At 36.7% G+C, this 26,318-nt stretch overlaps 2 protein-coding genes across 2 annotated transcripts in view; one reads left to right on the plus strand and one right to left on the minus strand.

Moving 5' to 3' along the window:
• Nucleotides 1-26,318, plus strand: part of LOC135686744 (transcription initiation factor TFIID subunit 1) — a 75,558-nt gene that overhangs the window by 19,491 nt on the left and 29,749 nt on the right. The window contains exons 17-19 of the mRNA XM_065203049.1: nucleotides 1,505-1,590; nucleotides 2,413-2,527; nucleotides 5,566-5,707. Of these exons, the coding sequence (XP_065059121.1) occupies nucleotides 1,505-1,590; nucleotides 2,413-2,527; nucleotides 5,566-5,707 (343 nt within the window). The remainder of the gene's footprint in view (nucleotides 1-1,504; nucleotides 1,591-2,412; nucleotides 2,528-5,565; nucleotides 5,708-26,318) is intronic.
• Nucleotides 6,293-18,713, minus strand: LOC135686747 (adenosine receptor A2b). Its single transcript, XM_065203054.2, has 2 exons — nucleotides 16,066-18,713; nucleotides 6,293-11,378 (listed from the first exon to the last, which is right to left on the minus strand). Exon 2 carries the CDS (start codon nucleotides 11,345-11,347, stop codon nucleotides 9,827-9,829), a length of 1,521 nt encoding a protein of 506 aa, XP_065059126.1. The 5' UTR covers nucleotides 11,348-11,378; nucleotides 16,066-18,713; the 3' UTR covers nucleotides 6,293-9,826.

Here is a 26,318-nt window from a genome sequence, read left to right on the forward strand (position 1 = left end):
GATGTGGCTGGATTCTGTTTTTAGGCAGTTAAGAGCTTTTTCAAGCTTATTGTTTGCTGGTCAGTGTCGAAATTAAACAATCAATCATAAATTGTTTCTTTGCTGTGAATCCTTGTATTGTTTATAGCACTAGGAGAGCCCTACCATCCATTCCTACCGTCCAAAAAGTCCCGTTTTTTATGAATTTGCGTGGCAGTGTGATTCTGCCTGCGTAAGGCGCAAACCTAAAAATTGGGAGATAGATGAAACAATGAGTTCCTTCCAACATAAGAAACAAAACTGCCCCTCAAAGCGAACGGCCCCTTCGATCCTGAATCCCAAAAAACTGTTTAAGGGGTCTGGGTCACGTGTAAGACTGCGGGATAATGTTGTTGCGTTGATTGAAGTGAGATTTGATATGACAGAGAATCGAAGCACATTGAGAAAATTTCAACGTCTTTTGTTATTGAAAAATTAATTTCTCATTGTCAAAGCTTTAAAAATTGTTTTCATAGTATATTTCAACATAATTTCTTTGATCAGTCCACGAAAACGAAGCCGTTTGTGCTGCAGCGAGAACTGAAGAAGTGAACACCATAACGGGCTGTTTGACCGTAGGGACAGCACAGACGTATCTGTTTGTGGAGATCCAGGTTCACGAACGAGAAACATTACTGAAAGCCAATGGTTTAAGAATTGTTCAGACATGGCAACCACGCTGCAAGCATCAAGATTTCACGGTCTGCCATTTCGTCAGACACGCACACTGTCCCGCACAAAATATTTGTTTACGGTTAGGTGACCCAGCCCCCTTTGAAACAAGCGATTCTGCCATCGAATAAAATCTTTAAAATCACCCAGATTATGCCAAAGACTGTAGTGATGACATGTTTCAGATAATTGGGGGATAAAAACGAAAAACACGCTATTGTCTAGACAGAAGGAGTTCGTTTTCACTCTTCTAAAGTAACTCAGTAATGACTGGGTGGCTATATCGGTCACGTGCTTGTGTTTTTCTGATTTGCCTACTTCGATCCTCAGCTGGGTAAATATTTTCCATCTTCAACTAATTTCCTTCCAAAATAAATGACATGTGAAAACTTTTATCTAGGCTTTACAAGAACATCTTTGTTTATATAGTTTTTCGCATAAGTATACCTTGGATTATGAGCCAATTCAATTCAAAATTAAACAAGCCTGTCTGTTCCTAACTTTCCAAAGATAAACAGTTTTTTCATCAATGTTTTGTTTTAAATTTGAAAACTCAGTGTCACGTTATTTTGTGCTGGCTTCTTTACACAGGACCTGAGCAAGGGCCCCCAATATACCAAATTAAAAAACTAGAAAAATGTCACTAGATCGCTTTTGTTAAACTGCAGCTCGGAGACAGCATCACATGAAATGTGCACCAGGAAGTTAGGGTAATACGCCCTCTTCTGTACCCGAAGTAAACTTACTTCCTTTCACAGTGGTTGGTTTGCAAGACTGACACTAAGTAAAGCCTAACATATTTTCAAAATTTTAGGCCATTGAAAACAACATGTACAGAGCTCCTGCCTACCTCCACAAAATGAAGCCTACAGATTTCCTCATTATTCGATCAAATGGAAAGTACGTGAATTTGATCATTTTAAACGCTCTAACAAGGTCAGCTAAAAGGACTATTCTTCAATTCTAGGGCCAGAAAACGACTGAAGCTCAGTGGGAACTTTAAGTCAAGCGAGTTGCATATGTTGTGCGCCTTGAATTTCTATTCAAACGAGTTTACTTTGATCTATATAAGTCAATTTAATCCAAGATTATGCGATAAAAGCTGATCAGATAACCATGTTCTGCTGTTATCTTGAATTTTGTATGGTCTCGTTTATTTATTTCAGGTTTTTGTCGCAACCACGTTTTTCTTTAAATCCTTTCGCTGTTATTAGTTACTTGTTTGGCTTTAACACTTTTTTAAAAACGTATCCTGTCTTCATAGTCGATACGTGTAGAACAAAAATCTTTTGCAAAAACAAAGTATGTTGCAAAAACAAGGATCTAAGGATTCTTCTTAGGAAAATTTATTAGGTGTGCCATCTTGCTGTTAGGATATAGAAGTCCTTCCCTCAGTCTGTGAAATACTTGTTGTTGACAGCAAGCCCTATGGCATAAACATTTTCTTTAGCTGTGAAGTGTATGATCTTTTGCCAGAAATACGTTTTAAAGGGTATGGAAAGCTTTATGATCACAAAGAATGATGGAAAGCTTTATGATCACAAAGAATGATGGAAAGCTTTATGATCACAAAGAATGATGGAAAGCTTTATGGTCATAATAAAGATCTTCAGATAATATCTCTCTTGCGCAAATTTTTTTTGTATAAATTTTTATTCTTGAGATTTTCTTCTCCACCTTTGTCATTAATTGAAAACGTCTTGTTTCTGCATCCCAATCTAGCTTCTACATTCGCTCTGTTCAGATCATATTCACCGTTGGCCAAGAATGTCCAAAATATGAAGTACCCGGCCCAAACTCCAAAAGGGCGAATAACCACATGAGAGACTTTCTCCAGGTAAAACTTTTGTTTAATTGCCTTTCCTTTTCCTTAAACATGTTTATTTTATACTTTAAGGGCAATCGCAATAAAAAACACCCACATTTTATTCACTTTCATTAAAGTTTGCAGTCGGATAAGTAAAATCTTATTAACGGCTTTTTACAAAGTTATGGTGTCTCAAAGTTTGGGAAGTTGGATGTGTTTCGTGCGAAGAATGTAATCTTATGACGTCACTGTTCCGCTCAAGATGAGAATTTATGATGGCCTTTCAAAAAGTCGACTTCAGAATGCGGTGTAAGATTCTGGTTCGTTGGTTGGCCTGGGGACAAGTACTGCATAACTTCTTTAAGACAGTTGCCATGTGTACCTTCTAGAACTAAAATTTCGATCTGGTAACTGTTCTGCTTATATAATCGTCCGTTGCAATTTAGTTCCTGTTAAATTACGTTAAACGAGTAACATCAGTTCAAAATAGACTTGATCAACTAGGTTGCCACTGCTTGACAAGTCATCAAAGCTTGCTGGCACAAATGATGATATGTATATCCTTTCGGTTGATGCGGAACAAAAGTATAAGGCCCTCAAAATACGTCCCGGATGGAAGTGGCTCGGTAATTCAATAGCATTTTGAACCGTTCGAAATAAAACTTATTGAATCACAATGACTTTCAACACAAGCTTCTAATTTGTGCACTAGGCAAAGGCTTATTCATAAAGGACAAGTATGTTTTACTCCAGAACGATCATAATCTGTAGCCGTCTTCAAAGAGAGTTAATTGACTTAGTCACCATTGCAACTTATGACCTTCTTTTGACTTGAACGTCTTCCTTTCACGACCACGCCCTTTTCAGTGGTCATCCAAAGTCCTAGAGTAAAGAGAAAATGTTCAAGTGGCACACTAATGTGCCCATGGAATGCTTAGTCCAAAATTCGCCAGTTATTTTCCTTCTTTCCTTAGGAAGACAGCTGAATTTAGTCAAGTTTTTAATATTCAGAGCTCAATTTATATTTCAATAGTATGCATGCTATTAAAGTGTTTTGCAAACTATGTTAGGCTGCAAATGTTTTCGAGATTCATTAATTATAGAAAATGTATACATAATACTTTTATCCGCTAACGCTTTGATCTTTGGAACATTATGTTCTGTTTAAGTGTGATTTCAAATACTGGCCTTTGTTACTGCGGGATAAAATGCACGGGGATTTTGTTGTTGAAACTGATTATCTTCTTGTCTGTTTTGTGATAAGCGTGTAAAGAGTAGAACGTGCAGCTCTCTAAAGGCGAAAGACCCGACTATGCCCCCCAAAGAAAATAGGTTTAGTAAGTTGAAACCTACTGTTTTTTATGAAGAAGCCATATTGTTAGATTCAAGAGTTCTACACAATGCGATTGTTCCTACCAAAAAGTTAATAGAAAATGATTTGAAATATAAATTGAGCTCTGAATATTAAAAACTTGACTAAATTCAGCTGTCTTCCTAAGGAAAGAAGGAAAATAACTGGCGAATTTTGGACTAAGCATTCCATGGGCACATTAGTGTGCCACTTGAACATTTTCTCTTTACTCTAGGACTTTGGATGACCACTGAAAAGGGCGTGGTCGTGAAAGGAAGACGTTCAAGTCAAAAGAAGGTCATAAGTTGCAACGGTGACTAAGTCAATTAACTCTCTTTGAAAACGGCTACAGATTATGATCGGTCGGGAGTAAAACGTAATTGTCCTTTATAAATAAGCCTTTGCCTAGTGCACAAATTAGAAGCTTGTGTTGAAAGTCACTGTCATCTATACGTGTTTGTTTCAACGTGAGTGAATCTGTCGCTAACTGCACGAATCTTGTTGTTTTCATTTTGGGGTGTTGAACCATCCAATGCTTAAGCAGCACCTTTGGTTGTCGATTGTTAATGACAACTTTCTTAACTGAAAACATCGGTTATAGAATCTTACTAAAACCTTGCTCTGCATCCTAGTGCTCTGAAACTACGTATAATTATCCAGATTTTCATGAAAGACAATTCGAATTTGATAATACAGTATTCTCTCCAACTAACTCTTTATAGATAGTTGGCCTTAATTAGCTTCTTTATAGCTATCAACCGTTCATTTAGTACGCCAACTTTAAACAAATTATTTATTATTATTATTATTATTATTATAATGGACACATAAAAAGCGGACATCTCTGATTAGCGGACAAATATTTTTTCCCCGATCGTTTTCTGGTCAAAGTCTCATAAAACTTTCTAAAAAGCGGACACTTAATTAGCGGACACTCTAATTAACGGACAATATTTTTCGCACAAAATAGTCAATTTGGCTTTTTTTCTTTCCAATTAACGGACTGTACAAAAATTTAGGAGCCAGCGAACTATAAAAATGAGACGAATGAATATTTGTTCAAATATTTATTTCAAACACTTTGACATTTGACAATCTAGTTGGCTTTTCACAGCTTTGAGCTTCTTTACAGCCCAGTTTACTAATTTTTTGTCCATGAAAAAGTGTTGTGTTACGCTCAACTTGGTTATTTTTTCTTCTTTTAGTGTCTAAGTTAAACCCGATAGCCACTAATTAACCAGACTACACCCAGAGGTGGAGCCAGAAATCTTCCGACAGAGGGGTTGGAGCTTCCGACAGGGGGGCTAAAATTACTAAAATATGCAGTTTTCGTATGTTATTTTGTCAAATTTGCTCCGACAATAACCTAAAATTTCCTTCAATGCGGGGGAGGGGGGGCAGGTGCTCCCGACGGAGGGGCTATAGCCCCCCAGCCTTCCCTAGCGCTACCACTGATTACACCTTTTAAATACAAAACTAGGGTCTATTTTTAACTTTGGGACTTACATTGCAAAACTTCCCAAGAGGCGAACACTGCCAATTAGCGGACACCTTGCTTTGGCCCCGACGGTGTCCGCTAATTGGAGAGAATACTGTAATTTGTAACATTTTGACAAATTCAAATAAAATAATCAGATCTCTTTACTCATAAGATGAAACAATAGTTTAACGAAAGAAATTTACGCAAGTCTGTTGATTATTTAATAAATATTTGCAGATATTTATTTACCGATTATTCTGGAGAAGTCCAGACAATCCTCGCAGAATCAAAATGGAGGACATAAGGAAGGCATTTCCAAAACATTCAGAAAGCAGCGTCAGAAAAAGATTGAAACTTTGTGCTGATTTTAGAAGGACAGGTAAGGGTATTTTACTGTATTTCTTCGAGTTTACAATTTTCGTACTTAAGCTGGTCTTTCAGATGAAATTATGTTTCAGCTCTGAAACATCTAATCCTCGTATTATCAAAAGCCCCATTTTATTTGAATCCAAGTTAAATCTAAATTCTTCTTTTATCCGAAATCGGATTTTATCCCAATCCGATTATCTTGGCTTTTCTTGTACGCATTTTCATATTTCACTTTAGTATCTATTGTATTCGATGTTACGAGTTGTCTTTCTCGATTTCCTTAAATCGAAGCAAAGGGTTTGTGCCTTGGTTACGAAAAGTGCCCACTTTGAGTGGACTCCTGCCGTATCCTCATTAACCATGCCATGTCTGATAGCTTTCATACATTGCTCAATGGACTGGATATGGAAATCCAAATTAAGGTTCAACCTGGGTTTAAGCTGGCTATATGCCGTCAGTATTAGGATAGAACGAAGCAAAATTTAGAATATATTTAGACCGGATCAGCTTTGAAAGACTAATCTGATCATTGGAAGGTCCCTGTTTAGTTTACTAGTTCTATCGTAATCTGGGCCTTCAGTGAATGGGCGGACATTATTTTTTTTTGCACTTAATGTGTGTATGAAAACAGTCAAAGTGCTTCTCGTTGGATACAAACGGAGGTCAACTGACTTTGCCTTTGTTACCAACATAGTCTTAAAAATAACTTTCCCTGGAATTTTAAACTGAAAAACTGAAAAAGTTGTGAAATGGGGGCTTTTTGTTAGCACTCTTATTTACCATCGATTGCGCAAGGTAAAACAGACCATGAATGTGAATTAGATGAAAGGACCTAAACAGGATCCTTGCGAGACACCATTTTCTATTTTCTCTAATTTAAACATGTCATTTTTTAGCTTGCTTCGCCGATAACTGTTGTAAAGGTTGATCAAAACCAGCCTATTTTCCACATATCTCTTTTCCACTTAATGCTGTGATCTGAGAGTATAGATATTGTTTGCAGTGGATTGGCCTTGATCGAAAGTCTGTTTTCAAAGATTGGTTCATTTCGTAAAACTTGTGATAAAAGAGTGCTTTTGTCTGCAAGATTGTCTGCAATCATTTATTAAGACTTTAATAAGGGACAAGATACGTCTATTAAAAGTGTGATAGGCCTAGAAAGATCCATTAATTTGGCCATCCGTATAGACTGAAGCTATCCCTGTGTATAGAAATAAACTGAAAATTCAACTTCAACTGATATTAGCATGCTCATTTTTTAAAAGAAAATAAAGACTAAATCCTTTCCCAATTCTTGCAAGGGCTTAAATTTTGATGTGGTTTGGAGTTTTGCCCTGAGTCATGTTTTCTCGGCTAATGGATTGTAGAATCATTAGGAAATTTCCATGGACCAGTGCAAATAAAACTGATTTAGATTTGTCGCCTTCAAGAAAAAGCTTTGCAGTCATGATGTCTCGACGCTATACAAAGTCTTTGACACTCCTTTGAAGTGAACGGTTGAACCCCAGGTGTTCAGCATATTGTTTGCGGTTTACCTTAGTGCCCTTGTTTGGGTCCGCTATTATTTCTGTTGAAGGTATACACGCTACTATTTTGTTTGCAAGATATCAGGCTACTATCAAAACTATAATACCATTGTTTTCTACTTAGTCATATCCATTCCTGGTTTCACTATTCTCATACATCATCATTAGTTGTCTTGTCTTGTCGTTTTGCTATTAGTTACACGGTTCATGTAACATTGTGTTGTTAAATGAACTTAAAAGCCTGGCAATGGCTTGACTTTTTTAAAAAAACCCTTAAAATTTTCTATCTTCGAAGCGATAAGAATAAATGAATTTCGAAATTCTGCCATTTATATTTATATTGATTAATGATGTTCTAATTAATATGATCGCTTTTTGAATTGCGATTCTCGCGAACGAGTTTTTAGGGAAAAGAGGTCTTCATGCTTTGAAGCAGGTCCGGATAAATGAACTGAATGCAACCTTACCGGGCAATGAGGTCAAAAATCGGAGGGGAGGATGTTTTTAGTCATCGGATCTTTTTGGTACATATGTTAATCATGCCGAACAATAAACTTGGAACAATGTTTTTCATTTTTACAAAGAAGCTGCTTGTGTTAAACTTTGTATTCCACAAAAGAATCTATTGATGAGATTATTCGGTTTCAGATTAATTTCGGATTTGCTTGTGGTGGATTTTGGATTGCCTCTGCATTGGTTCTCGATTGGCTTTTTATTGGCTTTGTATTGGTTTTTGGATTTGCTTTGGATTGCCTCTCGGTTAGATTCGGATTGATTTTCGATTGGCTTTGGATTTTCTTTGAATTTCCTTTGAAATTTTTTGGATTGTTTTTTGTTCCGGTTTTTCGGTCCGGTTTTTTCCAGGATTTGACTAAATGCTATTGTTTTTGTTTGTTTATTATCTGTTCTGTTTTAATTTCTTTTTGTCTTGAGTAATATATTTTTAGGTCATTATCAGATTAATTGGCCATGAAATTGTTGATTTCCTTATTTTGTTTGTTTGTTTGTTTTTAAGTCAGTTTGAAATGTCTTGGTTTCGCTTAATTTGGCTTATCGGGGTCGAATTTTGTTAACTTAAGTCTGATTTTTTTTGCATAGTTATCTAGTTGAAGTTTGCACTTATAACGTTTCTGTTTGATATAGTTTGTGTTGGTCTAGGTGGACTTGTGTTTGGTTTTGCTTTGTTATCAAGAAAAATTTTATTTGAAAATATTTTTGTTATTTTCGTATATATAAAATTGTTATTTCTTGCAATGGATTTTTATTATGATGAGAAATTAAGGTTTGTACCCGTTTCTGCTTCGAAGAAGTATCTGAGGAGGATTGAAAAGAATAGAACGACATCAATAATTATTGCCTTTGTTACATCATAATACTTCCCATCACCTTTATTTTAAGGAATCATTTTTGTATTTTTATCTTTTTGTTAATACATTTATCATTAACTGAGTGTTTTAAAATCTTGAAAAAGCTAGTCATCCTCATGTAATTGCGCAATAATGTTTGTATCGTTTGCAAATTTAGGGGGAGGGGAGATGGGTACTTTGGTTTACTTATGATAGGGATGCTCAGGGTATTTTTTAAGGTAATCTGAGGGAAAACTAATTTTTGGGTCTCACATACTAGGAAAATTCAGGTTTTGTTTGTAAACAAAATCAAAAACAGCAAGAGTTGTGTAAAAATCTGTATAATTGGGTATGTAAGCGACGAAAAATATTTGCCTGGGTCAATCTTTATTCTGAAAAATCTGAATCTAAAGCTTCACAATCCAACCTGAGCATTCTGAGCTGAAATATTTCGTAGCCCAGGGATTGGCTTTGCGCAATTCAATAATAACTAATAATGTGTGAACTCGATGTATAACTTCTATGGTCCATCTTTTTGTGCCATTTTTTGTGCCGGTTCCATACCAAATAATAATTATAACGCAATTGGATCTCCTACAAGAGGCTGCTTTACTATCTGGTCTAATTAAAACCGTAAACATTACTACAACAAAGGGGCTGGAGGTTCCTAAAATAAGAAACTGGTTAGCTTCTGTTAGTCATTTCTACTGACTTTCCTCCACCTGCATCGTGATAAGATATGAATCTTTCTGATGTTCTTGAAGCAGACTTTTTAGCGATTACACAGCATTATAGCTTAGGAGATGGGTTTTTTGTTTGCAACATGTTGATGATGCTGTAACAGGGAAGACATTTAATTGTTTGACTGTCTGTACATCGTGGGTTATCCATTGCGGAGAGGCGACCGATTTGGCTGCTGTTTGTGAAACCAATTACAATATCATCAGTACCGTTAATAACTGGCAAAAGTAGATTTTTTAAATAACCCTACCAGTTGTTTAGTTCTTATGGAGTATTACTATAAACAATCACATTTAGCATCGTTTGTAATGTTGCACTGCTCCCATTTTGAGTTTTATGAATTTTAAACAGGAAATGTTTTCCACAATTAATCGCATTAATTTGCGAAGTGCTTTGTCCTGTTGTTCATTTGTGTGAGATGCATCAAACATAGAAAGCTTGAGATAACATCGAATCCTAACTGAGATGGATAACTATTTACAATCTTGCTTCTAATCCGTCTGTCGAGTTTTTATATTATTTTTGTAGAATTGGCTGTGAATCGTCTTCAGTCTCGATTTCCTGATTATCGCTTGAATCCATGTTTTCCAGTGGTTCCCCTGTGTTCAGATGTTTCTCACCATCATCCATAGCCAGTTTGTCTTCTTCAGTTTTATTTCCGCATCTCATTAAGCTTGCGTCGACCGATTGCTTTAGAAGAGTGTTCTTTGGCAGTAATATTTGCGTGTTATCAGAATTTCCATCAATTGAGTTCTCGTCCTTTCTTCCACTATCCTTTTCCGGGTATGCATCTTGTAATTTTTCCATTGACGCGAGATCATCTTCTTTTGAAAAGATTTTGTCTTTCTTGTTGATGTCTGCCGATGGAGAATATATCTTGATTCCGTTTTCACTGATACCATTTTTAGAATTGCTTTTATTTGTCTTGGGTAGAAAAGCAACGCCATCTTGCTCGAAGCGTACTTTTATGTCAGCATCATTCTTATTGTGTTTAGGAACGCTTTTTGATTTACGCGAAATTGCAGCTAAGCGCTTTCGTTTCCCTTCTGATCCACTGTCTGTTGTCTCCATGTCATCAACTCCTGTACGACACGAGACCTGAGATCCAGGGCTCTCGTCACTCCAGCGCTCTGTTACCCATTCAAAGCATATCCAGCGCTTAATTTGCAATTGATAATCTTTCTTCAATAGCAGGCAAAGTATTGGGTTGACCATTGAATTGGTTATAAGGCAATAAAGGGCAAGCTTCCTAAGAATTGGAGTGTCCCCAAGGCCAAGAAGTGCTTTTAGGTTTATGTATAGAATTGGCAGGTAGGCAAGTATGAAGAAGAAAAGAAGAAGGCCAAACAGATGAGCGATTCGCAATTCTTTCCTCGTTGTTTTGATCCTGTTCTCTCTTACCGTTCCTACGGCGTTCATCCTCTTCTGTCGGAGTCTTATAGTCTTTGCAGCCGTACGATAGATTCGAATATACATGAAAATCATGCTGCCGCATAAGAAGAGCATTAGTCCCCAAAATATATACAAGTATACTTTTTGTGTGAGGCCTGCAGTTTCCTTGGATGCGTAATACTGCCAAGATACCGGCAGGATGGTTATAAAGAAGGGTGCTATCCATATTCCCAGCAACATTTTCTTTGTTCTATTCACATCCATCACTAAGTGGTGCATCAGTGGTTTTATCAGTGCCAAGTAACGATCAAGTGCCAAGCTTAGCAAATTGAACAAAGACACAAACAAGACGTACATTACTATGTAGCCGGAGTGGTAGTGTTTGCCCGTGTACTTTTCCACTAATATCCATGGAACAAAAACAAGGCCCATGATAAGATCTGCTGCGGCTTGACTGCACACCAAAATGTTTGCTTGTCGCTTTCTCAGCTTACGGCTAAAAGTAAACGCAAGGCAGACGAGAGTGTTTTCAAACACAATCAATATACCAATGATGATAATCGAAGGATAATTGTACTTCACGGTTCCGTTTTCCCTCATGCTCGCACTGCTAGCAACTGGCGTGGTGCTGTTATTGGCAGACATTCTATGTTTTGTTTCTTCCAAGAAAAAAGTCCTGTAATGAAAAATATAAAACGATTGTGGGTATCTAATTAATGGTAATCTTGTATTTTAATGAGAGAAACACTGCTTGCGTTTATCCTACTCGTTTTATGTTAAAGAGTAAATACACTCATTTTTTTATAAGATTCAAAGGTCGATGTTGAGTACTCCAGTTTCTTAATGTTCAGGAAATTTCAATACTCATTGTTTCTTAAGAGTTTCTTAATTATGATGTCATGAATGGTGTTATGAAATGTTCGTGACCTTTTTTATCACGTCAAGAGATTCGCTTCCGTTCCGATGCTGTATTTAGATGTGGGGAGTATATTTGTATCCCTTGTGTCTTACGTCCTAGGCCAACAAGGCAATCTTGTTCTTGGATTTTACAAAATTTCGCTGTTCTCAGTTTTATCACGATTTAATAGTTTCTTAACTTTTTTTGCTTCGAGTACTGAAGTTTCTTAATTTTTGCTGACTGTCCAGTACTCGTTTCTTATCGCCAGTTTCTAATAAAAATGAGTGTATATGTTGTCTGTGCTTTTAAATGACAAAACTATTAATTATTGCCCGCTCAGAGCATTCCTATATCACTAGAAATGCTGACTCGTTTTTCACCGTTCAGGGTGTTATTTTATGGTTTCCGGTTTGGTTATAAACTTGACTGCATGCGACGTAAGGATATAACTTTTGTAGTAGCCTATAGGATCTTTGCATTAGTATGTTATCAATTTGCCATACTTATATTATTCTTGTTGTTGGTGCTGAGCAACAAGAATTCAATAGTGTGTGCGTGGATAATGTTCTTTTGATGGACATTAAGAAGGAATGATACAATAAGCAGAAAGTAAAAGAAGAAAGATAATTAATAACATTTTGTGATGCAAATGTTGGAAATATCTATGGTTTGTAAAAAATCTACCATCTTTGCTTTCGTTAGTTTTCAAAAATTGATGGAAAGAATGCTTTTTGTCTAGTCATGCCTTGTTGCTCAATAGCTTTGTGGTAAACTTAGATTCTGATAGCTGGCCGCAAAAAGTCACACGCAGACAGGGGGACTGTGGAATGAGAGCCACCAAATTTTATGGGTGCAAAAGCATTAAAGAGTGTCGTTTTAAAAAAAACATTTTACAGAGAAAGCCTTGTTTTCTGTTCCACCTACTCTTACACACCATCATCATGCATTGTTAATGAGAAAATTCACGAAAACTCATGCTCTTTGTAAATCTCCTTTACACTATCCCAGATTGTGCTCCAATGTGCCGCAAATTCGTCTTATAAGAATATCAAAATATGGATTTTTACACGCGACAGGTGCTAACAGTAGCACTAAGCTTCGCTTTCAATGTTTTGGTTGCTTCTCCTCGCGTATCGCACTCTATCATTTTCGGTGAATTTTACGTTCTTCCGGCAGTACGTTTTACAATTACTAGGGAATTCGTTATCTTATAAATCAAATCATATCTCTTCATGTTATATGTTACCAAATTAATAATTCATACTGATGATGCTCAAGTTATTGCAGATTGTGTTGAAGAACCTAAGCAACGAAGATGTTGTAGCGTTAATGCAGCACGTGACTTGAGTTGATTAGTTATGAACGCGGGAGTCATATGGTAACACGCTCAGATACTGTACTGTCATGTTTTCTTTTAAATGGTTCAAACCTTTTCAAATCCCCATAAATAACCGAATGAGAGTTTGCATTCGATGCAAATTTCCAAAAAATCACAATGTTTCCCGCATTTACTTCGCTATTAAAAGGACCATTATGTCTTTAGAAAATTGTTTCCTTAATAAGAATCCTTAAATGGTGTAGAAAGATTCATATACCAAAAAGCCGACCACAACTGACCAGATTCTATCAAACGACATCTGCCAAACTGTTTTTGCTATTTTTTGTACTAAATCTAAAGTATCTAACTGTCAGCATTGCATCAATCGTTGTGAGCATAGCATTGCATTGCTTCAATCGTTGTGAACATACACTCATTGTTTTATAAGAAACAAAGGTCGATGTTGAGTACTCCAATGTTCTGAAAATTTCAATACTCATTATTTCTTAAGAGTTTCTTAATTTTGATGTTATGAATGATGTTACGAATTGTTCGTGACCTTTTTTGTCACGTCAAGAGATTCGCCTCCATTCTGATGCTGTATTTAGATGGGGAAGTATATTTTATCCCTTGTGTCTCAAATTCTAGGCTAACAGGGCAATCATGTTCTTGGATTTTACAAAATTTCGTTGTTCTCAGTTTAATCACGATTTAATAGTTTCTTAATTCTTTTGCTTCGAGTACTGAGGTTTCTTAATTTTTTTTGACTATCCAGTACTCGTTTCTTATAGCCAGTTTCTTATAAAAAGAATGAGTATAGTCTTTGGAACTCGCTATTGGAGGGGCGCTGAAAGAAGACCGACTCTTGGTTGTGTTCCCACGCAGATAATTAAAATTCGAATTTATTAAACGAAACAAACTTAGATTTCCATTGATGAACGAATATCATTCATATTGTTTGAGTTGAAACATGGATACTTTTCCATTGATATTTTTCGCCAATAGTCAATTTAGGTATACACGCATTTTTTATAAGAAACAGGTTATAAGAAACAGTAGGCTCACTATTTCGCAAGTAAGAAACAACCCTACTCAAATTGAAAAAAGCTAATAAACTTTTATAATTTGCAGTTTTAATTTTCCGAGTTGACGCTCGAAACCGTCTTGACATTTAACACCACTGTATATTGCAACACTACACTTGTCATGCAGTTTGCATTCATTCTCAGTAAATTGCACACTCAAAAAGTTTCAATTTAAAATTTTTTTAATGACTTAAACTTGACATTGATGAAGTTCAATGAGCTTAACTGTTTACAGATCTCAACAGAGTCAGTCTTTCTAGGAAAAAATTTCCTTGATCACTTTGTTAGTTTATATCTGAATGTGAGTGAACTATTTACTTTAACTTGGAAGTATGGTTAAAAATTAATTACCTAAGAAATTTTAGAAATATGTAAGAAACTTTTGATAGCATAATGGCCAGGAAATTTTAGAAACTGCCTACCAGCACAGGACCTTAGTTTCTTATAAAAAAAATACGTGCAGCCGATATGATCCTGCCAAACTGAACACAAGCCTCAGTGATCGATGTTTCGGCAATGTTATCATCTGTCATGAGTCTTTTGTAATTACTGTCTGTTTACATATTGATGAAAATTACGGTATGGTAGTATACCTGTACAAAAAAAGAATAGTCTGATTGGGTTTTTGATTTCGTGTGGTTGTGAGTTCGATAATGTATTTATTTGTTCAAACTGTTTAAACAATAGTATATCAGCTTTAAATGTTAACGCACTGATAAAATCGATCGTCGCAGTCTGAAGTTCTTCATTTTAGTTTGACAGGTGTAACTTTAAAAGTGTTTCTATGAAGCATCTCTATCATGAATAAATGCTATTGCATCGAAATAAATAAATTTACTTCTGTAGCGCCGAAGATGCGCCTGGCTGTTGTAAAAAAATAAGTGTGGTTTGGAACGGTTATCCTGAAATATTGATATAGGCATAGGTAGTTGAAAGCCAATGTTTTAGGTTTGGTGACAAGCTATAATAATACTTGCTCAAGGTAGTTTGGAGGGTGGCAATTCATTCGGAATATTAAATATACGTTAATAATGATTGTTAAATAACAGTCATTGTATTGGTGTTGTTAAATGTACGTTGGTATGGAGAAAAGGAAGACATCGCCATAGATATTTTCAAGTGGGGCTATGATTTAAAATTCAAATATTTGAAAGAAATTTTCTTTTAAGATGTTTGAAGTGCGCAGTGCTCGTTTTCATATTAAGAGCGTCCCTTAAACTGTTACAGCAAATGCAAGGTTGACTGTGTTTTTCACAACCGCAAGTCGCGAGATCCTGGAAGTGAAGAACCCGTTGCTGAATTGATCGCCAATGTCATAAAACAGTATTCTGCTTTGGTCATTTAAATCTTAACGGTTATAGAAAAAATCCAAAACGCGAATTAATATCATCAAATCATGTATACAAAACTATGTCCGAAAGACGAGTTTCTGTAAAACAGCGTATTTATGAGCATGAATAAAAGTTTTTTACTACACTCGCAAATATTTTTTTAAAAAACACCGCTGTTTTGAATTGATCTAAGACATAAACGTCATGCTTATTGAATTTATTGTAGCTCAGAAAGATTTGAAATGTCTTGTGTTAATTTTGCATTGAAAGTATTCCAAGCTGTGGCTTTCCAGCAAGTTGTTATATTTAAACGAATATTGCGCGTGTTGTGTAGCAGGAAAAACTCGAAATTAAGCAGAGAGTAAACATTATCTTTACGCTTAGCCCGTGTGATGTGTGCAAAGCTTTTAGAAAGTTCAGTTTGATGTCACTTGGAAGCTTCAACGTTAGTTTTAGGTCTGATACATTGAATTTTCAAGCTTTGAAATGCTATTATCAAACACGAAAGATTCGGATTGAGTTCAGTTAATTGAATTCAAATATTATCAAGAGCGATCAACTTATTCTTTATATGTGTTCTATCGATAAGTTTAGAACCGCGTGACTGAGAATATTTAAGACTTTTCATTGCTACGAAATGATACCAGCTTGAAAGGTTTTAGTCTTAGTGCAACAAAAGTTTAAAGCTTCTACAAGACAGTTATTCCGATAAAAGCAATGTTGATATGTACCTTGATATGATTACAGCAAAAGAGTTCTTCGATTGACTTGTTGCTTCTGTCACGTCGTGAGCAAATCGTCAACTGAACAGTCTCAGCGATGCTTCACCTGTGAAGGCAGAGCGCATGAATATGCATTGCTTGGGCTGTCATTCACCCGAGCGCATGACCTGCTAGCCGCATAGACACCAAGCATGTGTGTCAGTCGCAAGTTCCTTATCATATCAATTCACCACTCAGCGCTTCTGTAAAATCGTTTATTTAGAATTCTATCGTCCATAACGTTTCAATTTCCACTGACAACGAACTAGCGTAAGCAAATTGCGTCAAAATTTGCCTTTGGATAAAAAAGCTAGACTGACAAAGGTCGGCGGAAAACGTTAATTTCATTATCTTACGTTATGGTCGTCAGTTTTCGAACTGGAGATCGTTAGGCTGCACTGTTAGTTGGTTGTGGTGCAATCTGCTGCAACAAAAATCAGCCTTAACTTGTGTTCTTTTTGGCTTTGTTTGCCTGAACACATCATTGGAAAGAAACATTTTCTGTTGCATCATGCAAGCTATGATGCCAAACGTAGTTTTCCCTGCTATGAGACGCACAATCTATCGCCAAGAACCAAGAAAGTCACTGCCGGCCACCCAAAAGTCACTGCCGGCCACCCAAAAGTCACTGCCGGCCACCCAAAAGTCACTGCCGGCCACCCAAAAGTCACTGCCGGCCACCCAAAAGTCACTGCCGGTCACCCAAAAGTCACTGCCGGCCACCCAAAAGTCACTGCCGGCCACCCAAAAGTCACTGCCGGCCACCCAAAAGTCACTGCCGGTCACCCAAAAGTCACTATCATTTTTTACCACAACATTGATACAATCGCAACCTTATAATGGACCTTCTTAGGCCTGTTTACACTTTTTCTTCTTCTTATCTATTCCACCACATGCTCAAACCACAGCGCAGCTAATTTTAAAAACTCAATTTGTCTATAGGTGTAATAATTCGATAGCTTTGTTCAGTCCATTTCGTCCATCAGGTTTGTCGTTGCACGACTCAACTCTTTCTTGCTCCTTGTTCTCTGCACGTAAAATAAGACAAACAATGGCAAGGACAGTTCATGGAAATTGAGACAGGTAGCTAAATTTTGGAAAACCATCAATCCTAAAACCTTGTAAACGTTTCTGTTATGTTTATAAAGAATACCTCCTGATCACTTAAAAAAGATTCATTTTTGCTAACATTTTGCTCAAAGACCTCAACTGTTATTTATTCTGCTCTTCTTTCTAAAGGGGTCAAACAGCACACTCGGCGTAGCTAACCTCCAATTTCCAGTGCAGTTAGTGTGTTACTATGTTCAACCTTAATAAGTGTGATCACCTTTAATAGTTTTTCCACCTTTTTAGTGTGTTTACACAGAATAAGCATGTTCACCCATATTTAATGAAATCACCTTAATTGTTGTGGTCACCTTAATTGTTGTGGTCATTCTTGCAGTGTGTGGTTTTGTCTGGTATTAGTGTGTTCCCCCATGTTAGTATAATCACCTAAATTAGTATGTTCCTTGTAGTGTGTTCACCCTTACCTAGTGTAACTATCCTTAAATATCATGTAAAAGCACCAGCAGCTCTCTGTGCTTGTTGCTAATCGAAGTTTGAAATCTATTCTCCTGAACGACTCCATGCCAGTACGCGATTAAATAATATCAACGTTTTTTGACATTTTAGAACACCTTTGAATTTGTTTCGAGACCTTCGTCGCTAGAAATTACTAGGGTATATTTAACATACCGTCACATAATGGTAGACAATTTTATCGTTTGCCGTAAGTATCCCATTAGCCTGTACGATGATCGTCTGTGCCATTATCGCACACTCATCTTAGTGTACGATGACTGTCTGTGCCATTATCGCCTGTGATCACCATTACCCGTGATCGCCTGTTCGATTCCTCGCTTAGTTTGTTGACCACGACCACCTCTGCAGTCTTGTGCAGTCGCAGTATCTTATATGTTTTCAAAATCGTTACATTTTGCGACATGGCATTTGTTTTCAGAAACAGTTTTGTTTTCGGTTATAATCGCCAAATCACTTCGAAATACAAGATCCGGGTTTAAACGTTTATAAGATTGAAGCTGGAGGCGTTAGATGGCATGTAATTGACTGTTCAGTTGTTTTATTAACAGGAAGCATTTGTTTGCCATGTGCTGCAACTGATCATGCTACTTAAGGGGTTTCATGATGTAGATGGCTCGGGTGTCGCGATTCCATGTAGACTCTTGAACTCTTGAAGCAATCAATGAGCGTACCATTACTGTTTCATAACTTAGACCGCTCGCTTTTGGCCTGATCTTGTGGGAATTGTGCAGACGAATTCACGATACAGCTGCGCATCGATGAAAATATTTAAAAATGCTTTATACTGATGCAAATCAAGGCTAAAATATGGAACAAGAAGATACCGGACCACTGTTACTCCGGTGTGAGGACCATGACTGTTATTTTGTACAGCGACGCGGCAAGAAAAGTTTATCAGAAGTATGGTGTTCCAGGGATTGCTAGAAGCTGCATCTAAATTTTGACCAAAGGGAAATTTGAAACAGTATTATGCAGCTATTTTTCATTACTATCCTATAGTTTTATTTGTTTAAATGTTTACACAAAGACAGAAAGGTCTTGCAAAGTTTTAGATTAACCTTTTTAGTACAGCGACGTATCAAATTTGACATTGAATAAGGAACCAAAATAACACAGAGAAGAGAAATGGATAAGACACAATCTAGCAATAAAAAATGATAAGTACAAAAACTGAATTGGAAGATTAAACAATTTCGCAAAGTTTACAAATGTTTAAAATACAACAATTTTGTAAATCTGATTGTTTCCGGGGAAAAATGCTTCTGATAAGAAATAATCTAGATATGAACAACTTTTAAACTGGGCTGGTCAAAACGATTTATACTAGAACTTATGATAACGTTTATGTTTCAAAGTAGATTGCTCGATAATATTATTTTGGCGGCTAGTATGCTTCAACCTTGCAGTGAGACTCTTTCTCAGAGTTCTATTCTATATTCTCTCTCATATATAAGTTGAACAGAATATCTCTATAACTTTTGGTTTAATTCTATAAATGAAACACAAGCTATTTAATGCTGTTTTACGAATCCTACCTACCCTCTCCTACTCAGACTCGAACTACCCTCTCTCCTTTCCTCCCTTCCTCGCTCTTATCAACCCCGAAATTTTCAAAATGTGCTCTAGTCTCCACTCTTTTTTATAAGAAAAATCTCAAAAGTTAAGAAAAGATTAAGAACAACCCGAGGCTGAGCTACTCTAGAATATTAGACTAAATTTTTTTTACTTTTCACCTCATTTTGCTTTGCAGAAATTTGAACGGAGCCATGGTCCCCAGGTTTGGCCGACCCTGCAAGTACCCTATTTCCGAAGCGAGATTCTGTGACCTCGATCCGATTCCCTTGGTCCTGTGACCCGATCAGATTCTCTTGGTCATTTGACCTCGATCAGATTCCCTTGATCCTTTGACCTCGACCCGATTCCCTTGGTCCTGTGACCTCGATCAGATTTCCTTGGTCCTGTGACCTCGATCAGATTCCCTTGGTCCTGTGACCTCGATCAGATTCCTTTGGTCTTGTGAGCTCGTAGCGAATGACCCACGGAAACTACCGAGTTCTCAATTTTGCACAATTAACAACAAATGATGTTTCCAGTTACTTATTTATCATTTTGTCGCCACTTTGATTCCTTCTTATCATATTCTAGGTCATTTTTCGCTGATCATGAAACGCATTTTATTATCTTCGCCGTCACTTATTCTCCCTTAGCAGAAAAAATCCTGTTTAAGTACGCCTTCACGGCACCTTCTTCGCTAATTTTAGCTTTGCTGCTAATTTCCACAGCTTGCTTTCATGTGGTCATCAAATCTTGCTCTGCAATCCAAAATTTTGATTACGAGCGGTTGTAACGAGGCAGGGATTAGACGATGATTGTAACTTCTAGTGGGAGTGCCGCGTAAAGAAAGAAGAGAGATGAACTGGGTTTTAGTTGAGAGTTTTCGATTTTAGGCTTCCTATTTTGAAATAATTTGAATGAATGTTGAATGAAGACACAGTGCATTTAAATGTCAACATAAGTGCTGTGCTATGCTATGGGTCACTGCGTTCTTGAGGTGCTTTTATGATATTTTGTCTTAAATTTTGCATTTTTAACGACCCGTGTACACGGCAAGACACGATTAATAATGTTTGCTTTGTGTTCCTCAGTTGTCCATAATGTTCCATTGTGCATTCAATTTTTCCTTTCCGCCGGATATACGCGCCAGGTATATGGGCATGGCGGGATTCAACGCCAATGCCTTCGAGTTGAGCTCTCCAAGAAAAATAAACGCCGCCACCTAATTCCATGTTTAGGGAACAATTGTTATTCGACAAAGATTTTCCATTTCGGAAATTCTTGGACAATTTTGGAGTGAATGATTAATAGATTTCTATTTTCGGTAGTTTCTGTCTTTTAAGCTTGGTTTAACTACTCTGCTCGGATGCTTAAATCATCGGCTGAATGCTTAAATCGTCGTCTGGATGCTTAAATCGTCGTCTGAATGCTTAAATCATAAGCTGGATGCTTAAATCGTCGTCTGGATGCTTAAATCGTCGTCTGGATGCTTAAAGCGTCGTCTGGATGCTTAAATCGTCGTCTGGATGCTAAAATCGTCGTCTGGATGTTTAAATCGTCATCTGGATGCTTTAAGCATAGGCTGGATGCTTAAATCGTCGTCTTGTTGCTTAAATCGTCGTCTGGATGCTAAAATCGTCGTCTGGATGTTTAAATCGTCATCTGGATGCTTTAATCATAGGCTGGATGCTTAAATCGTCGTCTTGTTGCTTAAATCGTCGTCTGGATGCTTAAATCGTCGTCTGGATGCTTAAATCGTCGTCTGGATGCTTAAATCATAGGCTGGATGCTTAAATAGTCGTCTGGATACTTATATCGTCGTCTAGATGCTTAAATCGTCGTCTGGATGCTTAAAACATCGGCTGGATGTTCAAATCATCGGCTGGATGCTTAAATCGTCGGCTGGATGCTTAAATCGTCGTCTGGATGCTTAAATCATAGACTGGATGCTTAAATAGTCGTCTGGATACTTAAATCGTCGTCTAGATGATTAAATCGTCGTCTGGATGCTTAAAACATCGGCTGGATGTTTAAATCATCGGCTGGATGCTTAAATCGTCGTCTGGATGCCTAAATCGTCGTCTGGATGCTTAAATCATCGGCTGGATGCTTAAATCGTTGTCTGGATGCTTAAATCGTCGGCTGGATACTTAAGTCGTCGGCTGGATGCTTAAATCATCAGCTGGATGCTTAAATCGTCGTCTGGATGCTTAAATCGTCGGCTGTATATTTAAGTCGTTGGCTGGATATTTAACTCGTCGGCTGGATGCTTAAATAGTCGGCTGGATGCTTAAATCGTCGTCTGGATGTTTAAATCGTCATCTGGATGCTTTAATCATAGACTGGATGCTTAAATAGTCGCCTGGATGCTCAAATCATCGGCTGAATGCTTGAATCGTTGGCTGGATGCCTAAATCGTCGTCTGGATGCTTAAATCATCGGCTGGATGCTTAAATCATCGGCTGGATGCTTAAATCGTCGTCTGGTTGCTTAAATCGTCGGCAGGATATTTAAGTCGTCGGCTGGATGCTTGAATCGTCGGCTGGTTGCTTAAATCGTCGTCTGGATGCTCAAATCATCGGCTGGATGCTGTGCGCTACACTTTTGAAATTAGCGACGATGCAAATCTTATTTCGAATTTTTACGAGAAAGAGGGTTTCATTTTTTTCACACGGTGTATCCACTTAAATGTGTAGATAATAGTACGTAAGCATCAAGGATAGTGACCCTCTATATAACCCGAAACCTACACGCCAGTCAGTTCATTTAGTGTTAATAAAATATTTGGTAGAAGACACACTCTAGTTTGTTATTATTTTTGTACTCCTCCCATCCAATGAAAAGGCTTTAAAACTTTGATTTCTATCATCAGGTCTCTGTTTGGTCTGCTTGACGACCGAAAAAACTTTCTTCGAGTTTTCAGGTAGAACACCGTGCTCTCTCAGGTGTCGTTAACTGCAAGAAACATTTCAGTATGCATAGCTGTGTTCAAGCTGATTTTTCAAAAAAAATTATATATCTGGGTACGATGTTCATTCGAAATGTTTTTTTCTTGCTTTTTTCTTGCCAGCATTTGCAGGCAATCGATCATCTCAGCAATGTTACCAAAAGTCGTTAGCTTTTGTGCGCAATTCACGTCAAATTTAGGCCATTATGCTTTTCCTTATGTATGCACACCACTGTTTCGAACTATCTGTAGTAGTTTCCCATTGGGTTGATTGCCCAATAAGAAATCATATGCACATGAACTGTAACGACAAGTCAAGCAACGGTTAGCTTCCAACCTTCAGAACACAGCAAGAAGCGGTTAAGGTTATTCGATGGACGCTTCAAAATTTAGGAACCACCTGTTTTTGCATGAATAGCAATCTAAAATTGTTCACTTGCAGGGCTTGATGGGATTTTTTGCATACAAACTCGTCTAAGCCCAATCATAAAAAATGCCGACACAATCTCCTGTTAAGCAAAAATTTATTTTATTTTCAACAAAAGGTCAAACGTTAGATGTCAAATCCATTTGATTTCAAGGCATGATTTTCATCTTTTTTCTACGGGTATCTTTTTTCTTGATTTTTATGCGAGTCGAGTATTAAATTTTGGTAGTTCACAACAATAACATAACAGAAAAACTAACTTTAATGCAAGAAAATTTGACACTTTAAACATAAATTGTAAGCTATCTAATGAGTGTTGAAACATCAAAATATTTTTTGTCCAGGTAAAACACCAGCAAAAACATCTGATATTGGCATTTTTCTTAATGTTTTGGAAAAACTAGGAGCTTAACTTAGTTTCGTTTCAAAGCTTCTTGTTGAGAAAGAGTGTTATGTTTTTGTTGTATTTTCATTAGTTGTATAAAATTATTTCCTATAGATTTTTTTATTCTAAGAATAAATTGGCCGAAGTGGACGAATGAATACGAAGCCCAATGAATGAATGAATAAATTGGCCGTTGACAGTATAAAAGAGATGGACGAATGAATACGAACAGACATTTTTGAGCACAGAGAGTTAAAATGAATAATCATGATAAAGAAAAAGGTTGATTATTTTAAAGGGTAGAATGTTTCTCAAAATGTTTAATGATTATACATTCGTTTATAGGATATTGTTATGAAGGTAAATTGTCAGAGGCTTTTTACTTACTAAAGAAATTTTAATGGATAACAAGACAATTCAATTCTAAGATTGATCTGTATATTTTGCGTGCGAATAGCGACCAGCACCTGTAATAAGATTCTATGTAATATATTTGTTCCAAGAGGAAGAAAAGCAATCGGAGCTTCTTACCTATATTCATAAATAAAGCATATAGATCGAGACGCCCACATTTTTTTACCTGAGTGCGTGGCGTTAAATCTTTGTCGCAGCAGGTAAACAGAGGCCTAAAGAAGCAAAGCCAAAAGCGTTTTCAAGCGATGACTCCTTGAAAATTTATTTTTGAACTTTCGAATGGAGACCGGAGCAGAATACATCACAATGTGGCTGAGATATTCCCAAATACACCTAGGCCTATTTCCTACAAGTTGCTGTATTTTGGGATACAAACCAAAGCAACATATATGCACAAACACGTTTCACTGGCTATATCAGTAAAAGCAACATCTCTTCACTGGATATATCACAACCAATTTGTAACTCATACAACTGCTTTTTCAGATTCAGAAGCATGCATCGATGTTCGATGAAAACCAATGTTTATTTACATTAGGCCTTACAGTGTTGATTGTTTGAAACAGTTGGTGTGAAGGAGAAGAAGAGATTGGATTCTGTTCTCCAACCTCCTTTTAGTGAACTGTTCTAAAATAATACGAATATAATTTGTGATTCATCTGACAAGCGCATTAATTCTGAGTGGTTGATACCAAGAAGCACTTATCCACTCCTTTCAACAGGCGTCTTGAGATTAGAAATCTTGAAGAAAACAAAGAGCCCAAATCTCATGCTAGGCCTAGAAATTGGACCCGACTTCTCTTTGCAATGTCAAAGGTTTGCCTTGTTTATCTTAGATTCCATCCTTCGTGAGGATTTCTTGAAGGTGCAAGTTTCGCAATATTTCAGACGTATTTTTTTAAGCCTCAAAACATCAAGATTCCTTTTTGAAAAAAGGATTTATTAAATATTCATAGCAAAAAATGAGCTTGAAATCCTTTCGTATATCGCAAAATTGACGTTGATGTGCTTCTTAGGCGTTGTTGGTCAATGTCTTAATTATTTTTAAGATCAAGTGACTGTGTTTTGGTTTTAAAAAAGGAATGTCTTGTTCTTTGGTACCTTTAAAGCTCAGGGCGTTTACTAATTCGCTGTATAACTGCGAATGTATCCTCGTTTTTTCGCATTGAAAACAACAGAGCAGTTTTTTAATATCTTCTCATTTGGCTTCTTTGTCACGAAGCATAGCGATTTTTGTGTTTCTTGCGTCAAATAACAACCAGGGTTTAAAGTTTTGTCTAGTTTTCACGGTCGGTTTCGTAGTATAATGTCTGGCTCCTTGCTTTAAAAACTTGAAGGACTACCTCTACTGCCTGTTCAAGATAAGAGTATCGAAGTGTGACGTCATCAAAAATCTACTTTTAGAATTTCTTAAATTGGACCACATAAACTGAGTGGACGGCATAAGATACCTCTCAGTATTCAAAATTAGTTAGATTTGTTCCAATTTGGGCGAGATTATGACCCATCTTAAAGGCTCTTGCGCAACCGGCATGCTTAGCGGCAGTTATGAAATTAATAGTATTTTGTATTTTCATGCAGTACGAAATTAGGCTAGTTTTTTGAATAATTGTCGCAAAGCGTGACGGTTGCGTAAGAGCTTTTTAGCTTAAAATGTTTGCATTATTCAAAGCCATTTTTAATTTCTGTACTACGAAAAGATTGTTTGTTCTTTCATTATTTTGCTATTTAATCCTTGATACGTTATTGTCCTGTGAAACTTTTTAGTCCCTTTGTATAAAATAACTTAATTATCAAGGCAGGTATCTGGTCTAAAGTAAACTGATACAGGTACAAAACGAGATTCGTCCGAAACAGAGGCCGTTTTTTAAAGGCACCTTAGTAAATATCCGGTAATCAAGGATTGTTTGGTGCTGACATTGAGAATTTTGAATTTTCATAAGACTTTTCGGTGATAAGAACTATCCAAAACTGCTGAAAAAGGTCATAAATGCAAAAGCAATTTTGTGTTTTCTTTTACCGTTCCCTTTTGTAGATCAGACCGATTCGTTTCTTTGTTTATGACTCTTAAAACCTAAATGCAAGGGAGCACTAGTAGCATCCCATCTCAGATTTTGGTTTTAATAATGTTTTAGATACGTAAGAAGCATTAGATCTTCTAAAGCTATAATTCACCTGTGCGATCTACTCATTCTGTTTTCCGAAAATGGCACATTGTCTATGGGATCTTTTTGAAATTCGTGTTAACTTTTATATGCAAATTTAAATCTTAAATATTGGTATGCACGTTCAGTATTGAGATGAGTTTCTTTGCCCGTAGTACTTCGCAGAACAAACCCTGTTTCTAACTATTCAAGACAGGGATTGTTTTATAAAATTTCTGTTTTCTTTATAATTGTCATTTATATAACTCTCCCTCGGATATCGAGACGCACAATCAAAATAGCTCACTGGCCCCCCTCACTGCTCTCTTGCAATGTAAAGACTATTAATAGTAATAATAATCAATTTAATTACAGTAGACGGGTATAATATAGCTGTTTATGTACAATTTGTGTAATGCTAATTTAGGCCTACTTTACAAAAATTTTGGAATAAAAAGCAATTAAGAATGAATAATTAATAATTACATTAATTATTGCAACAACATTCTTCTCCTTTCCATTTTTGTATCCGAGTTTTAAATTGGGCAAGATTTGATGATTCTTTTCTTTCTGTGGACAACTTATGCCATAGTTTCCCCCCTAGATAAGAAATGGTTTCTATTCCAAAGGTGGTAGTTCTGACTTTTGGAAGATGCATTTGGCTTCCGTTCCTTAGGCTGTATTGGGGGGCGCTTAGCAATAAATATGTCATCCATAAATGCTGGATTAAGGTTATTATATGTCTTAAATATCTCACTAGTGGAACTT

This window comes from Rhopilema esculentum, chromosome 6 (genome assembly GCF_057945365.1).
Source record: "Rhopilema esculentum isolate cy_ngs chromosome 6, ASM5794536v1, whole genome shotgun sequence".
In the NCBI taxonomy this organism is placed as follows: domain Eukaryota; kingdom Metazoa; phylum Cnidaria; class Scyphozoa; order Rhizostomeae; family Rhizostomatidae; genus Rhopilema; species Rhopilema esculentum.